The sequence below is a fragment of the Calidris pugnax genome, unplaced genomic scaffold, assembly GCF_001431845.1.
Source record: "Calidris pugnax isolate Ruff unplaced genomic scaffold, ASM143184v1 scaffold13, whole genome shotgun sequence".
NCBI classification, from domain to species: domain Eukaryota; kingdom Metazoa; phylum Chordata; class Aves; order Charadriiformes; family Scolopacidae; genus Calidris; species Calidris pugnax.
Window position 1 is genome coordinate 16851434 of NW_015090810.1, and position 16794 is coordinate 16868227.

The following is a 16794-nucleotide window of genomic DNA, read 5'->3' on the forward strand; positions in this document are numbered from 1 at the left end:
TCAATAGCCCCAAATTGCAGAAAATACTCCTAATTGTTGACTGCTTGTTTTTACACTCAGGTTTTGTTTAGGAAGGTATTTTCCGATGACAGTGTTTTATAAGGAATGCACACACTTGCCATGAGAAGTGTAAGCCTCTCTGAAGAAAAAAAATAGAAGTTGGGCATTAGGGTTTTTTATTCTTTTTGCTGAGACCAGTTTTGTGTTTTTGCCCTTCAGCTCCATGAATTTGCCAAGACTTAAGGTAAAATTCTATGAAATTTTGGAATATTTATGCCGACTCCTGGAGCTCCTGTCCATTCTGAATTAATGACTGAATAAATAATACTGATTTTTCACTTTTTTTTTAATGCAAGTTTTTCTTGTGTAATATGCCATATATTACATCTGTCTTCTGGTTTGTTTCTCCAGTTTGTGATGGCTGGGTTGTATGTGGAAAAACTGATTTTAGAACTAGTCATTAAACTTCCTTAGGTTTAATTCTTTTTAGTAAGTTCCCTGTCCCATCACTGTAGTAATGTTTCTAGCCGTTTTAATGTTTCTTGACCAAATTACAAGTCTGTTTCTGAGCAGAGAGTGCCAGTGCTTTTAAAAACAAAATATGTTGTATCCTGTTACAAAGTAATACAGAATTTACATTTTGTGGGAACTTGGTTGTGAATGCCTGCCGGATGCATTTACTCAATGTGCATGTAGTTGCTCCCAAAGCTTGTAAGCCATAGAAGCTAGAGGAGAGGACAAGTTCCAACGTGTTGAATCAAAATTTAAAAAAAATGACTGTCTAATAGGTCAAGACATTTTTATACAAATATGTAGAGCATTGGTGCTTGACAGTTGCTGCTCCACTTTGTGGTTTTGTTTCTTTACACATTGGCATTGCACTTAAGTAATGTTACACACCAGATGCTAGAAATGGAGCTTCTTTACGTATGTTAGATTTCCACTGTAGTCCTTTTTGGCTGTGTTCATTGACTGGGAATATATAAACTGTTTGGAAAGTTTGAGAAGACATAACAGGCAATGGAAATGTAGACAATACCGAAGAATGCTGAGTTGTAAAGAGAGATTTACATGCTCTTTGGGACATGATGATCGCATGTAGCAACATCATCTAAAAACAAAAGGAGAATTCGAAGTAAAATATTGTTAATTCTATATCGTACAACGTGTCTGCTGAGATGGCATCAATACAGAGGTACAGAGGGATAGTTCAGTTCATTGGAAGCTGCGCATCAATAGCACTTTAGCTGTGTTTTCAGTTGTCTACATAAGGTAAATGTGTATATCTTAATGAAGTTGTGGAAAAGATACACTCAGAGGCAAAAAATTTAATAAAACTGAACATTCAGAGATCTGAACAGTGTGTTCTTTAAAACAGTGTATAAATGATCATGTTTGAATATCTTCCAAATGCAGATTATTGAAAGGTTTGTATTAATGCCTGGGGAGAAGGCAGCTGTGATTTCATATTGGTATTTGTGAGTCTAGAATTGTTCCTTCATATTGAATCATGTTTAACTACAGCTATATGGGTTGAACCATCAAACCACCAAGAATTATCTTGTGGCTATATTAGCAGCAGCCATAAAATCCTTAACTAGTTCAGCTATCTTTGTGGGGATTTCTGCTGCCACTTGGTGTAGAAGAGCTAGCAGTTATACTGCTGTTAGTTCTCTCTGAGTCTCTCATTAACATAGGAGATAACGCATGAGTCTGAGGTAAACTGTCAGCACAATAAATATCTGGGTTTTTTTCGCCCTTTGTTCCTGCCACATCAGTTGCTTACCAGGTTGCGCTTATGTTAGTTTGGTGGTGTTAGCTACATATGGGAAGATCTAAATGGCAAGAGCTTGGCCCAGAACGAAGCACACGTTTTCTGAGTGGAAATGACACTCTGTGTAGTAGAGGTTGGTTTAAAAAATGTTAATAATTGACTAATTTATAAGCTTGGAAGTCTTCCAATAGGATGTGTAGAACACTAACCTTAATCATCTTACTGGCTATAAGTAAATTGTATTTTTTGTCTTTTAAAGGAAATTCGACATAAATCCAGTGACTACCCTCATAGAGTTGCAAAATACCCAGAAAACAGAAATCGAAACAGATACAGAGATGTTAGTCCCTGTAAGTATCTTTTCTGTAATCATTGCAGTAAATTTTCTAGACTGTTTATTCATCCAGTTTACTTTTAAACACCCTAGCTAATAAATCGTGGACATCGTATTTTGTTTCTTTCTGTAGGCATGTGTCCTGTGAGAAATGTGGTTTTTGTAACACATACACAAGTGTGCATAACAGAAGGGAGAAAAGTCTGCCAGTTAAATTCATTGTGCTGAACGGTGAATGAGAGATGATTACGAAGTATTAGTATGTGGGTAGATGTTTGTGAGCTGCAAAGTAATCCTTTAAAGATACTTTTCTCGCAAGGAAATTATTTATATATTATTGCCTGTCATAAAAAAAAAAATCAACATCTGCTGAGCACAGAAATTGAGTTAATAAGCCTTGACTAACATAAACAGTTTCTTTTTGGGCTAAGTGATTCTGCACATTTACAAGATTGTGTAGGTAAATGCTACTGAATTTCTGCTGTTGCTTTAAAAAAAATACCTGAAACTTTGTTATTCTTGTCTGTTCAGAAGAGTATATGCACAGAGTTGTTCTTCAATTTTCTCAATGCAGGTAGATATGGTATGGAGTGCTTTGTATTTTACCAACTGCCATAGAATGGTCTTTGTGACATAATCATATCTGAAGTGAAGGTAGCTCTTTTTTTTACCAGCTTCTTTGCTACTGAAGTGTTGTGGACCTTTTTCAACAGCATTTACTTTAGAAACTGTAATCTAAAATAATTATAAAAATACACATGAGAAAAAGATTACCGGTATGTAGTTATAGCTGGAGAAGTCTATCATAAAATGTTTTCAAAAGGGATAGGAAAAATATTCAGTACAGCCTTAATTTTCCTACAAAATTTTGAAGTTGGAACAGATTAAAGGTTTGTGTGTTCTCTAGTATGAAGTTTCTCAGAGCACCAAAGACTAAGAAAACCCTTCTTGTTACTGGATCTAGAATTTGTGAAGGATTGCTGGTGTCTTGGGGCTTTTTGTTTGCGAGCCTGATCTGAATACCTATTGTAAGATTTGGAGAAGTGCTGAACTCCTTGTTTCCAGTTGAAAGTTGTGGTAACAGCATGTGCATGGCACTTCTCAAAATGACACGGAGGGGTCTCGGGTTGAGTCAGGCTGGTCGGATGCAGCGCTGCTGCTGTTCATTCAGCTGCTGCCGGGCTGCTCCCTTGCACCGGGCCTTCACAGCGGACGCATCCAGCCTGGCTTAATGCTGAATCTGATGAAAACGAACTTCAGACCGTACAGTTCTGAAGAAGATACCTCAAGTTAGTCAAGGCTTACGAGCTTCCGCTGTACGCTCAGCAAGGGGAGACAGGCCTCTGCTGGACCTTTGTTGATCTATGTGGAGGTTGATCTACGCATGTCCCAGCTTTGCTGTCCTGTTACAGCACAGCATTAGCATCTCACCGGTGGTAAAGCAGATCATGTTTTATTCACTTTCTGTTTCATACCGAAATTGGGATGGGGTTTGTAAGAAGAGAAGGCAGGAAATTGGATTTGAACCCTCAAGACCCAAGTTCTGTTCCTGGGTGCAATATCCTCTAGAATTTCTGTGGCAGAAGCTGTGTTCGTGCATTTATCATTTCTCCCCTTTGTGAATTTTGCTTCTTGGCCATTACTGCAAAGAGAATGGCAGTTTATCTTTGTGATTTTCTTTCATTTTAAAAAGAGTGTTTCTAAAATAAGTCAATGAAAATACATTGTCTTATTTAAGTAGCATCTGATAATGCCCATGAGTTGTATTCATCTCCTGTAGCTTTTTGGAGCTCAAAATTTCCTTTAATCATGGCATACCTTTTACAACACTGAAGAGCACTGAATACCTTTGTGTGATCATGGCAAAGCCTGCTTCTGAAATGCTTATTTAGCCAGGAGGAAAATAATTATGTGATTGTATTAATCCCTGGACCCTGTGCAAGAGCAGAGAGATAGATAAAATCTGGTCTTGAAGTTGTAGTTGTGCTCAGGAAAGGGTTAGAGTTATTACATGCTAGTTGACATGAAGTATAACATGATGACCAAACTCAGATGGTGAACTTTGAGGCATGTCTCAGTTTCTAGTATTTATGACAGAAAGAAGGTTTAAATTGGGCCACTGAGCCTTCAGAACTGGGCACTAGGAGCAAGACCGTATGAGGAGAAAGCGCAGAACACAGTTTGAACTAATTCCTGTTTAAATAGCGTGTTTTCAAACATGACTCATAATTGTATCTGTAATGACAGTGAGAGTTGGAAGGAGAAAGAGACCTGGAAGGGGGAATATATGATAAATAACATTCCGAGATAGCAGTATCTAAATTTCAGAGCAGCAGGGGTAAGAGCTGTGCAGCTTGGTCACTGTGGTGAGCACATTTAATCGTGGTGCGTGTATGCAAGGAACTGATGTTGCAGAAATGCTAGACCACTCAGTCTTACACAATCTTAACATCTCAGTCCGTCACTTTGCAGATTTTACTGCTCTTTATAATAGTGTTTAAATGGAAAATGAGTGATAATACTAATATTCTGTGATAGTCAGAGGCCTTCAGAACTAGCAGTTAAATTTTTAAGATATAGCTACTTAAACATATTATAAGACATAATTTGATGAAAATGTTATATTTCTCCCTACCAGTGAGAAAATGGTGTGTTAATCTAGATAGTGGCCAAGCCAGCCTAAAATCTGAGGTGGTATGTCTGCAAGAGGAAATGCAAAGATTACTGTTCTACAGAAAAGATGTCAATTACAAGTGCTGGAAAAAATGTTTTGGGTTGGTTTCCCCCATTTCAACCATAATACGCAGGACAGGTACACTGAAACCAACTTGTGCCCATTACATACATTTCTAGGTAAAAGTTGATTTCTCTTGAATGGGAAATGCTAATCATCTTTGTCCATTACAGTTGAGTTTCACATTGTCTCCAGTTTCATAAATGTTTTCGTTAGTGTCCAGTTATGTTGGCTAAAAAGCTATGCTCTGCTTAAATTTGGTTAGGTAGAAGCCCTCAAGAGTTACCGCTTAGCCAAAAAAAATAGCAGTCGAGCAGTTTGGTATTAGTCTAGAATAAGGAGAGGAATATTTTGGCTATGTAGTACTATTGAAACAGGAAGTTAATCTGAAATAGGTTTGGGTTGACAGCCAGTCATTTCCTGACAGATGAAACCGTTTCTCAGAAAACATTGTTAAGAGGAAAATAACTTGTGAAGTTATTATTCTTTATTGATAACTTTAATGAAACTCTAAGATTTCTGTTATTACTTTCCTTCCAAATTTTATCCTTAGTTGATATCAGGGGAGTCTTGTGTCTCAGATTGACTGTAAACACCTTTAGAGAGCTGCTTACTGTGTTCCCAGATTTAGAGTCAAAGAGGAAATCCCCTCTGCAAAATTGGCAGGATTTTTTTTTTTCTTTGCCTTTAGAGGGTAGATGGGGGTTTACACAGTTTTGTCTTTAGCCTTCCTTTGTAATGTGCATAGCCCAATATTTTAGGTCATCTGAACGTTTTCACTTGATGGATCATGTTGAAGTTGCAGTATCTTGAGAGGCAGTGATTTCTTCTGTTTCCTCCCTGTGGCCATTAGTAGACTTTGTGTTGGACCCTTCAGCGATTGGCTTCCAGTTGTCATAGAGTATGTACCAGGAGAGAGGAACATGAGGATCATTGTGCTTTACAGGGAGCAGAGTTCAACCTGATAGGGATGGTTTTGCATTTACTGCTGATTAATTATTATTGCAGAAACATTCCCTTTCTGTCCTATTAGTTGAGTGTATGCGCTGAGAATAGGGACGTGTTCTATCCAAAAGAAGCTGACATTGATTTTTATGACGTTATCTAATGATTCGCTAAAACATCTTGTTACCAGAAACATGGTATAAAAGAACTCAACATGCTGCTTTTGGAGATACTTCTTTGTTTGGGGTTGGGGAAAAAGGGAATTTTATAGCACATACAATAAAATTTACATCAGTATCATGGGTTTTTTTCAGAGTTCTGCTTAAAGGTATAATGATCCTGTGCAGTAGTTATGCATATATTCCAGTTATGAGCCAGGCCATGATTGGTATAATGGCATTCATTGCCTACAACCAGTGACAGGGTGGGGAAAAGTCACTTTGCCTCTCCTTTGCCTTAGGCTACCTCTGGAACTTGAGACTTACAGTCTAGTGACGGGGTATTGTAATTTGAATAATTTAGCAGCTCAGAAGGACTAGATTTAGATTAGTTAAATGAAGGGGATTTGCTGGTAGGCGGGAAAGGGTCAGACTGGGTCACTGGGGTGGCTTATGGCTACATGTTTTATTTATGACTTTCTTTAATCCACTAAGTAGCATTTCACCCTCCTTTGTTGTTAATAGCTCTATATTTGGGAAGGCGGAGACATCTCTTGGATAAAAGATAATTTTTAAGTTATACAGTGGTTTCACTATTAGAAGCAGTTTTTTTTCAAATAAAAACCTTTCATTAACGAACTGCAAGAACTGTATGATGTAAAATGCTAAACGTTTCATATCTCAGTTTTAACTGGATATGTCACTTTCTTTTTTAGCAGAGAGTGGGCAAATTGATGTGTAATGTGAAGTATTGACCTTATTTGAGGCATGGGGAGTGTTGTCAGTGATATCAGTGGGACAGGGTTTCACTTGAAGTGGGTAATAACAGTAGCTTATCTCAGACAGGGTTCTTCTGGGAGTCGTTTTTTTTAGTGCAGGAGCCAGAATGAGAAGCATTTTGTAAGGTTTCCACTTCCTTTTTGGGCTGTATAGTTTGTTGAAATAGGGGAATTAGCACTTCAGAAAATGAGTACTATATTTTAGCTGTTGTGGGCATGGAAACATTTAAGATAAATCTGGAAGATAAGATTTAAGATAGGTTTATCATTCATATAAATCTAAAGTATTTTATAACTGGAAATTCTTTACATGCGGGAAATATGTTACAGCTAACTCACTGTCAAAAAATTGGCTTCCTTCATGTAATTCAGAAGAGCAAGCCAGGGCTTGAATGAGGTTTCTAGGTCATTGTGTCCTTTAGGAATCTCTTCCCTTGAAAGACGGGAAATCAATATATTCCAGTGGCTTGCTTTTGTCTGTGGAGTGTAGGCCAGTGTATGTGTGGGATCGCCTCTGCTTTAGTTGGGGAGGAGGAGGGAGGCTGTCTGTGCATAGAATTAGTTGTTAAAGGGACTTTAAAAAAAAAAAAAAACCAAACACTTTCAGAATTCTATTTGTCATGTTTACAAAGCAAAATTTATAAGAAGGGTAAAATAAGCCTGAAAACGTGTGTAAGGATTACAGTAGGAAACCTCGTTAGGGCCTGGGCAGTTATCTGCTCCTGGCAGCAGTACAGCAGCTGCTGCTGGGTGATTAAACTGTTAACAGTACTTGCTTACGTCATCTTTCCGAGAACACTAGTACCGGTATGTGTGATTTACTATAACAAGATCTTAAGTTTTTCCTGTTGGCAAATGACATGTAATATTTACAAAGGTCTTGGTTTCTCTCCAGTAGAAACATTTCAGATAAAGTGATACATGAAAGGAAAAAGTAACGCTTTCCTATCCAGACAAAATAATACGAGAAGATATATATTGCTTTAAAATATATGTATGGTTTAATTTTACTGTCTCTTAGCTTTGATAGTATCTTTTTGCTTAATATAGATCTATCATAAATTATTTTAATACTCCTGAAAGTCAGGTTGGTGTTGCCTTACAGCTGGAATGCTAATGAAAACAGACCAAACCAGTAACTTTCTCATACTTTTGTATTAAAAATAGGTTTTCAGCATATTTTTGTTTTCTACGCATTTGTATATGACTGCATATAAAAGCTAGCAGCTAAAGGAGGTAGGATAACAACCCCAAATCTCAGTCCTTCAGGAAAAAAAAATAGTAGTAACTTACTGCTGAGTTCTTTCCTTGAATTCAGCAAGATCCTCTGACAGCTGCCAATAGATAGATGAGGGAGAATGTGAAAGCAGATCAAGACCAAGTAAATGTATTTTTCCCAGTTTTCCAAACATATGGAAAACATTTGGATACATTTATAAAGTCGTATCAGCAGTCCATAGAACAAGAGTCTAATTCAGTAACTATCTTTTGATTCCCATTAGCTTTTTGCCTATTTGGGGTCATATTCATGAATTTCTTAGATAAGCCTTGTGCTGTATACACTGGCTGTGACTCTGGGACTTAATGGGAGTTCAGCTATTATAGCTGCACTGGATGTGATACTTGGTAGTTGCTCATGTCAAAACTTAGGGATTTTGTGCATTTCTCAAGATATTTGTTAAAAGGAAGTTAGCCTTCTGGTGCAGGGATGGGAGAGGGAAAAGTGAACTGACATTTTAACAGCAGCTGTGCCACCAGCCTGCACTCCGAATGAGTTTTCTGGGTTAGACTAGGTGAACGTAGGTTAAAAACTGGCATTGAACTGTAATTCACTCTCAGCTCTGTCAGTTTCTTTATGGAATCTTTTCCTGAAAGGTGTGGAAGTCTCTTAAACTCATTTTAGTTTGCCATTTTTTATTTATTCTTCTGATAAACAGCCTGACTAGGCAGTTGGGCTTCAGGGGGCTTACAGTCACTTGGATCACATTTCCTGACATGCAGTTGTGTACAGATTTTAAACTAAAAATTTATTTAATGCAGTTGTAATAAATGGCTGAAGGATTACTTACAGCGAAGAAGTCTGATTACTTAAATGTCTCCCAGAGGGTGATAAATCAGATACTTAAAGGTTCTAGGAACAGCCACAGTGATTTTTTTTATTATACATTATTTTAGTATCACAGTCTGATAATCTTTCTGATATTAAAGTTAGACTTTTAAATAGAGTCCTTTGCTTGCCTCTGCCTTTTGGCATGTGTGGGTGGCTTGTTTTGTTTGCTTGTTTTTTAAAGAAAACTGAGTATTCCAGTTTTCTGAGAAGCTTCTATTAACAACTGCCTGAAATTATTCTGATGGAGTGCTCAGGGGAGAATGAGACAGGCAGTTAACAGTTACACGAGAAATTAGTTTCACGTATATTTGTAGTTTGCCATTGGCTAGTACTGCAGAATTTATTTCTAATTGCTTGTCAGACCTAAACTTGCCTAAACATTGATCAAGATGGATGCATCATTAATTCTTAATTTTCTTTGACTTTTAGATGATCATAGTCGTGTAAAACTGCAGAATGCTGAGAATGACTATATCAATGCCAGCCTAGTGGTCATAGAAGAAGCCCAGAGATACTATATTTTAACACAGGTACGTAGTACCAATTAGCAGGTCATTATAGGGATTGAGAATCTGGGGAGGGGATTTGTACAGTTGGATTTGTATTTGGGTGGTTCCTTGTCTTCCTGAATTACTTGTGTCTCATACTATGTGCCTGTTTGATCTAGTTCTGAACGCATTATTTTGTAGTTTAAGAAAAAACTAAAGGGAATACTTAAGGATGAATAATTGGCTGGATATAAAGCTTTTCAAGTATTTCTTGCTCTTTTCTTCACTTCTCTTGCAAATAGGTTGCAACAATACTTTTACCTCTTACTTCATCTTGTACCTTCTGAGCATGCCTGTAGTAGCTTTTCTTCTAACAGCACAATAGTATTGATGCCCAAACTGAAACATACCCGAGTTCTTAATGTTTTGTTGTTTGGTTTGGTTTTTGTGTGGTGTGGGTTTGTTTTGTTTTGTTTTTAAAAAAAGCCCACAAAACAGCTTTTAAGTACTGGAATGATCTACGCAGTGTGGTTACTTCATTGCCTGTATTTCTATCATTATATTAATAATTTGTTTAAACTTTTCAGAGGAAAACTTTTTCCTGTTTTGCACAGTGAACTATTAACTGTGTTCAAACACTGCTTTGTGTATACATTCTCACACCCTTTTTTTTTCTTTACTACACAGGGTCCGCTTCCTAATACATGTTGTCATTTTTGGCTAATGGTCTGGCAACAACAAACCAAAGCAGTTGTCATGCTGAACAGAGTTGTTGAAAAAGAATCGGTAAGTATATTAGGCCTAAAGTTGTAAAGCCAGCCACATAATTTTAATACAGTTTAACAGCGCTTAACTATTATGTCAAAAGAACTAACAGCATAACATATATTTGATATAACAATAAGGTGGTGGAGCTAAGGCACAAAATTCAGTTTGGTGTAAACAGCATCTAATAAATATTCATCCAGAAAGGTGAAAGTACCATGTACAGATAGAAATAAGATGGCAGCAGAAGCAGTGTAAGATGCTCTAGAGTGAAAGGGAAGGTGAGAAAAGTTTGAATTAATTTAGTATCTTTAGGTTATGTCTTCTAAATCTAAAAGAGTATATTTGTTATATAGTGATCTTGTAGTGATCTTAGCTGTAACATTGAAAACAAGTTGCTGCCCAGCAAGTGAGCTACTTATTTCTGATTCTTTACAGCTGGGGGCATACGTGCAGAATATACTAATCTTCTGTTATGCTGTAATTTTTCTGCTAATGTGCCTAAAACCACTGTGGATTTAGTTATGAATGCCTGTCATTTGAGGTTTATGGATTTTCTTCAGAGTAGATTTGATAGTTAAAAAGATTTGACTAGTCCATTAAAAAGTCACTTATTTTCTGTCCAAAATTTTCCTAGTGAAAGTTTGACTGCAGGGCAGGAGCAGTAAAGGATGAGGGACAGTTTTGCCTTGCTTTGTTTATTTTTTTGTTTACTAGAATATTCCGGTATTCAGCTTGGAAAACTGTATTTGTTACATCAGTTAAGGAAATGTGCAGGTGTACACCTCAGAAATGGAGCGGGGAAATGTTGAAATAACTGAGTAAAGATTTCTGCTCACTGTAGAGAACTAGAGGTGGGGAGAGGGAGGAAATGGTAAGGTATATCTCAAAACGTGCCAGCCCTGCAGTGAAAGAAGGCATAAACAGATAAATCTGGAACATGGAATAGCCATTGAAACAGTTTAGTAACTTGGCTGTAAACACTATGGACTTTGAGAATTCTTCAAACTGGGAGCAGCTACTTAAGCCTACTGTATTGAATAATGGGGTCTGAGAATCTGCTCTTGCAAAACCCAAGATACTAGGATACTTAACCAGATTTTTCTTTTTTTTTCTTCTTTGTTTTTTTCTCCTCTTTTAACAAAATAAATTAGGTGAAGTGTGCACAGTACTGGCCAACAAAAGAAGAGGAAGTTATGACATTCAGTGAAACAGGGTTCCGTGTGAGGCTAGTATCTGAAGACGTCAAATCCTATTACACAGTGCATCTACTGCAATTAGAAAATATCAACGTAAGCTTTTCTCAGTCTGTATAGCTCATATTCCTGAGCTTAAGTATGTCATGAAAACTGCATAGCATATTGTCACCAAAGGTTTGATTGAGTTTTTACACTGAAAATTGTAATGCACTTTGCTTCTGATAATGTTGAAGATATATATGTGGCATATAAGTGAGTTAGGTCTGAATTAATCTGTACATTAGAAGAGATAACAACTTCAGCATTTTTATATTTTCTGTTTGTCAGTACCTGAACATGCTGAATTGTAATTGACGGTAGTGGTGATTCTGAGAAGAGCTGTGAGAAAATACCCTAAATGGAGGAACCTAGGAGTTGAAAATTCTGATTTCTTTTGAATATCAGAAATCAGCTTCAGTAATTACTGGTTTTTGTTTTGTTTTGTTTTTAAATGGAACTTTAGTTTTCCATATATAATTCAGTCCAGCTATCTAAGTTTTTTGGGGGAGGGGTGATTACCAGCTGTAGATAGGTAACTTTATCTCCTCTTGCTTACCTCCCCTTTTGCTCCACAGGACCAACCATCCTTTTCTCTTAAAAATTAAGCACTTTGACAATTTAATCAAGTTAAGCTCAAAAAAAATGTTCCTGGCCTGAGCTTGGGTTGGAATTTGCTGCTTCTGTTTCAGAGCTGAAGACAGGACTGAAGAGCTTGTCTGTTTGTTCCAGCTATGTCTTGTAAGATATTCTCTCTCCCTATAAACCTTGCCTTATATTAATTGAAAGTACTAGTACGGCAAGTTTAATTCAAGGTTGTCTTGTCATTGGATTTGGGAAAGAAAAGCTTGAAGATGTTCCTTTGCATGTTGTTTTACACAACTAAACATGGCTATATTTGGTCAAAATTATTTGAATCTGTAGTAACTATTAATGGTACTTTGAGATAATGTTTGTTAATTTGAAAGCTCCCTCACAAGATCAACATGATAAAACTTGGCATGTTGTTTCTTGGTCTATTCAATGTAAGAAGAGCTTTATGAAATTCTATCCTACTGACCTGAAGAATTTCTAATTAGTTGTTTGTTTATTGCTATCAAAGGCAAAGAAGAGAGGAGTAGTGCTTGCAAGCTAGTGTCTGAGAAAAAATAACGTTTGGTTTTTTTTTTTTTTGGAAAGTTGAGGCAAGTTTTCCTAACTACTGAAAAGGCTTCTGTGTGGAATTGTCTGGCTGACATTGGCAGCCTAAAACTTCCTATTTCCAAAGGATGCAGTTTTCATTATATTAGTATGTTTGGACGTAATGTTGACTGGAAAATGCAGAAATCCCTTGAGGAACAGCACCGTGAATGCTATAGAATACTTTTGAGTTGGAGCTATTGGGCGCTTAAGTTTCTGGGTTTGCTTTGGACTGGTAATGCTGGCCCATCAGCGCTGTACAGAGTTGCTTGTATGTCATTTAAATCAGTTTCACAAATACTTAGAAGACTTACTGTATTGAATTTTTATTTTAATGCCCTAGCACTCCTATAAAGCTCCAGGAATATTAACTCCAAGTAATATTTTTTATATAAAACAGCTACGAGAAGTAGAACATACTTCTTGTATGTTACTCAAACAAAAAAAAACTGCTTAGCTACTAGAATAACATGGTGAATGTTAAGAGAGCCTTCTGTAAGAATTCGATAATTATACTATAAAACTTGTGGGAACTGAGTATTCACAGTAACTTGAAATGTGAGCTTAACTATGTTTATACAAGTTACTCTGGAGGGGACTTTGGTGAAGCCAGCATAGCAAGATATTTAGCCACTTGACGCCTGGAATATAAGATGACTCATGAACAAAATATACTCTTAATTCCAAGAATACTTAAGAACTTTTAGTATTTCCTTGAAAACAGAGAGAATTAGAATTGTCTTTAAAATATGAGCATTCTGAACTCAAGTAAATTTGTATTACTGCAACAAATCTCTCTAATACATAAGCAAAATACATATGTATGGAGAGTGAAGTGCTTGTTTAATGTTGTTACCAGTGAAACAATCTCTGTATATTTAGTTGTTTTTGTTGGTGCTGGTTTTGTTTTGTTTTGTTAAAGAGCAATTAGAAGTCCAGGTGGGGTCGGTGGGTGGGTGGGGGGCAATGTTTGTTTTTTAGGATTAGATCAGAGCATTTGAGGTTTGATTTGTTTATATCTGTTCTAGACAGACATTTGGGTTTGCTGTTGTGGCTAGTGTAGTCCAATAAACTTTGGAGAGGAGATAGTGTTTATTGGTATAATTCCAAAAGTTTTTAAAACATTTCTAGTGTGCTTTGTCTTGCTAGTGATTATTGTGGAATTTCCTTATTTTTTGCCTAACCCAGTCTGCATTTTAGAGTACGGAAATTTGGAGCTGCTTTTCCACTATGGTTCATCATGTGTCCTCCATTGTTGTGTTGGTGTCAGTTGTCAGCTCTTCTGAAAGCTGAGCGCTGCTTTCTGCTGTAACCGCTCAGGTTCAGAACTCTCCTTGAGGAAAGGCTGATTGCGAAGGCTTAAATCATTTATGTGTGAAGCAATTGCATTTCTGTGACTTGAAGCAAAGTCTCCCAGTATACTGGAGAAGTGATAGGTGTTTAGGAGAGCCTTTTGTTAAATCTGTAAAATAACCTTATTGGATGGGGTTGCTAATATTGTGACAATATTATGGGAGAATTATTAGATATTAATGGCTAACTTCTGGAAGACTCCATTTAGTTTAATATGTATTTTTGTATTATTCTTTATTGTTGCTTTTATCTTTCCTTGTCACAAGTATAAGTACTGGTTACTGAAAACAAAACGTTTCTTTCTCTAATTTCTGATGTGGCGACCTAGATAGCCTGGAGAATGTGATGCATAATGAATGCTTATAAGCAAAATCCCACTAGGTTGTTACTGGGGGGTTCAGGGAAGCTGTGGGAGGACACATGAGCACTGGTACCTGAGAGAAACCAGGTGAGGAAATGGAGCAGTGGAAAGGGATTGAAATTGCTGGAGGAACCCTGATGAATTGTCTCAGACCGTGTTCCTAGAAATAAGAAGAAAGCAGCTGAAGGAGGGGTTTTTGAAGAAAATAATTGCTGGAGGAGAAAGGACTAGAAGAAATGAACTAGATTTGATGTGACACTGGTAGTATGATACTTTGGAGTAAGGACCATTAATAAACCCCATGTGGAGTGGGGTTTATTATGAGTCCTCTGCAAATAGCAAGTATTTGGGGAAAAAAGGCATCAGCAAAATGGATTCTCAGTTTAGTACCAAGCCTCTGTGTGGCCTTTGCTGTCAGATTAGGGTGACGTGAGACTGGTTAGTGGCCCTCACTATCTGATCCTGTGGATGAACCAGGAAGAGTCAGTGTAGTTCAAGAAGATGTGCTTCGCTGCTAGGTCACGATGTCCAAAATTTTAATCGTGCTGCCAAGACCTTTTGTTTGTGGAGGCAAGCAATCTGATGGCAGGTGGTGTTCTGGGATCTTCATATGCGGATGTGTATATGTATGTAATTCTGTAGTGGTTTGAAGGGATTTCTGAAACATGGCATACACTTGCTTTTAAACTTGTGGGATGCCCTCATCTCACTTTGTCAAACTGCAACAGGGATTAATTTTGGTCTTCATGACCACAGGAATAAGACTGAGGTGTTAGGAAAAGTATTGGTGTCTAACAGGAAGAGAGAACCCAGGCTCATTTGAATGTCAAGTGTTTTGCAGATTCAGTGGACCGTGTTGACTTACAGGATATGCAATAGTTATTAAAACCCAGAGTGTTTGTTGGTATTATTTGGCCCCATCATCCTCATTGCCATTTTTATGTACCTTTTGAAAACCATTTTGCCAAGCATTAGAGTGAACAAATAGGAGAGGCTGTGGTAAAAGGTGATTTAAGATTTTAAATTTCAGTGCTTAGAATATTGCCCTTCAGCATGACTTCTCATTTTTATACAATCAAATTAGTTGTTGATGCACATAAGGCGTGATCATTAAATACAGGACCACTGTGGGGTTGTAGGTGTATTTTATGCCTTCGTATGTTAGACAATTTTAGTAGTCCTTAAAGTATGAAATCAGGGAGTATGTGAAATTTGGCAGATCAGCATTTTTCTGTCCTCACCTGTTTTACTTGGTACTGAAGGCATAAACTGCCTTTGAGCATTTTCATAGTATTTTATTCATGTTCATACCCTCAAGTGACTGAACAACCTAAAGTGTTTTTTCCAAGATTTTTGTATCTTTTTGTTTTGACTGATTGGATAGTCACTGTAAAAAGGTTATGACGGGGCTTGTTTTGATGAAGGTAATGGCATTATATTATTTTTCTGCTCAAGTCCTCACATGGATATCTGCTTGTAACCTGGAGCATGGCTTGTGGTTTGATCACCCTTTGATTATGCTGTTAGTGTTGACAGCAGTCATTGGAGAACTGTGAGGTGTGGGGGTAATTTCTGAGTTTATCAGTTTTAGCTGTGTTGGTTGTTTACTGAAAACTTATCCCAGTAGATAATGAAACTTTCACTAGAATGGTTTGACTGACTTTCTTGAAAAGTTTTTTGTTTAAGTGTTGTCCCATGGTTATTCAAGGGTTTTTAAAATTTTTTTTTTTTTTGGTAGCTAGTCTTAGGGAATAAATCTTGGAAGAATATGTTGTGGTTACTGTAGGAGAAGGTGATTTTCAGTTACCATGCAGAAATGTATGCCCTGTGTACAACATACAAATATTTTATATTATTGCCTGAGTCTTGAAGTCCAGCTTTTTTTTTCTTTAAAATAATACCTAGCTTCCTGGTAACACTTTAAATAAAATTAGTTGTTCTCTAAAATTGAATTTCTGTCCCTCAACAGTTATGAATCTTTAGCAAGATTAAACCAAACCTTAGCCAAATCTTTTCTCATTACAGTCCTGCATCATTTCACGTAAGTGATAGCTGTGGCGCATGGCTCAGTGACAGGGGGAGTCCTTTAAGAAAGGGTGGTACAGATATTCACACAAAGATAGTATTTCAGCTGTACAGCTTGACTGCCAAGCACCACTTGAAAGAGCCATTCTGTTTAAGAGAGAAAATGTGGGAGGCTTGAAATATTCAAATGGGATTTGGCTGTATGATTAGAAACTGCAAGTTCAAAGAAGGCCAGCCAGTTCTGGTGCACTGAAATGGGGATTCATGAAAAAAGATGAAGAGACTGGGTATTTTTAAAATGAGCTGAAGCGATGCAAAATTGTGGCATGGATAAAGCCTTCGTACAGTATGAGGAGGAAGAAAAAAAAGTAATTCTGTGGGTTAGAGCTGGACGAGATGTACAGCAGCACTGTTTAATCTCGCCTTTAGAAATACCTGTTCAGATTAGCATGTGAGCAGGGTGACACCATGTGCTCTAAGCAGTACTGGGTTTTTTTATAAGGAGGATGCTAGTGCTTATTACAGTATGGGATTTGAAAAAAAGCGCACAAAAA

The 16794-nt window shown here is 37.1% G+C and overlaps 1 protein-coding gene across 2 annotated transcripts in view; it reads left to right on the forward strand.

Moving 5' to 3' along the window:
- Nucleotides 1-208: 208 nt before the first annotated feature.
- PTPN2 (protein tyrosine phosphatase, non-receptor type 2) overlaps nucleotides 209-16794 on the forward strand; it is a 32585-nt gene continuing 15999 nt past the window's right edge. For both annotated transcript variants that reach the window (XM_014938598.1, XM_014938599.1), the window contains exons 1-5: nucleotides 209-244; nucleotides 2034-2124; nucleotides 9264-9364; nucleotides 10010-10108; nucleotides 11242-11379. In XM_014938598.1, the coding sequence (XP_014794084.1) occupies nucleotides 224-244; nucleotides 2034-2124; nucleotides 9264-9364; nucleotides 10010-10108; nucleotides 11242-11379 (450 nt within the window). In that variant the 5' untranslated portion in view covers nucleotides 209-223. The remainder of the gene's footprint in view (nucleotides 245-2033; nucleotides 2125-9263; nucleotides 9365-10009; nucleotides 10109-11241; nucleotides 11380-16794) is intronic.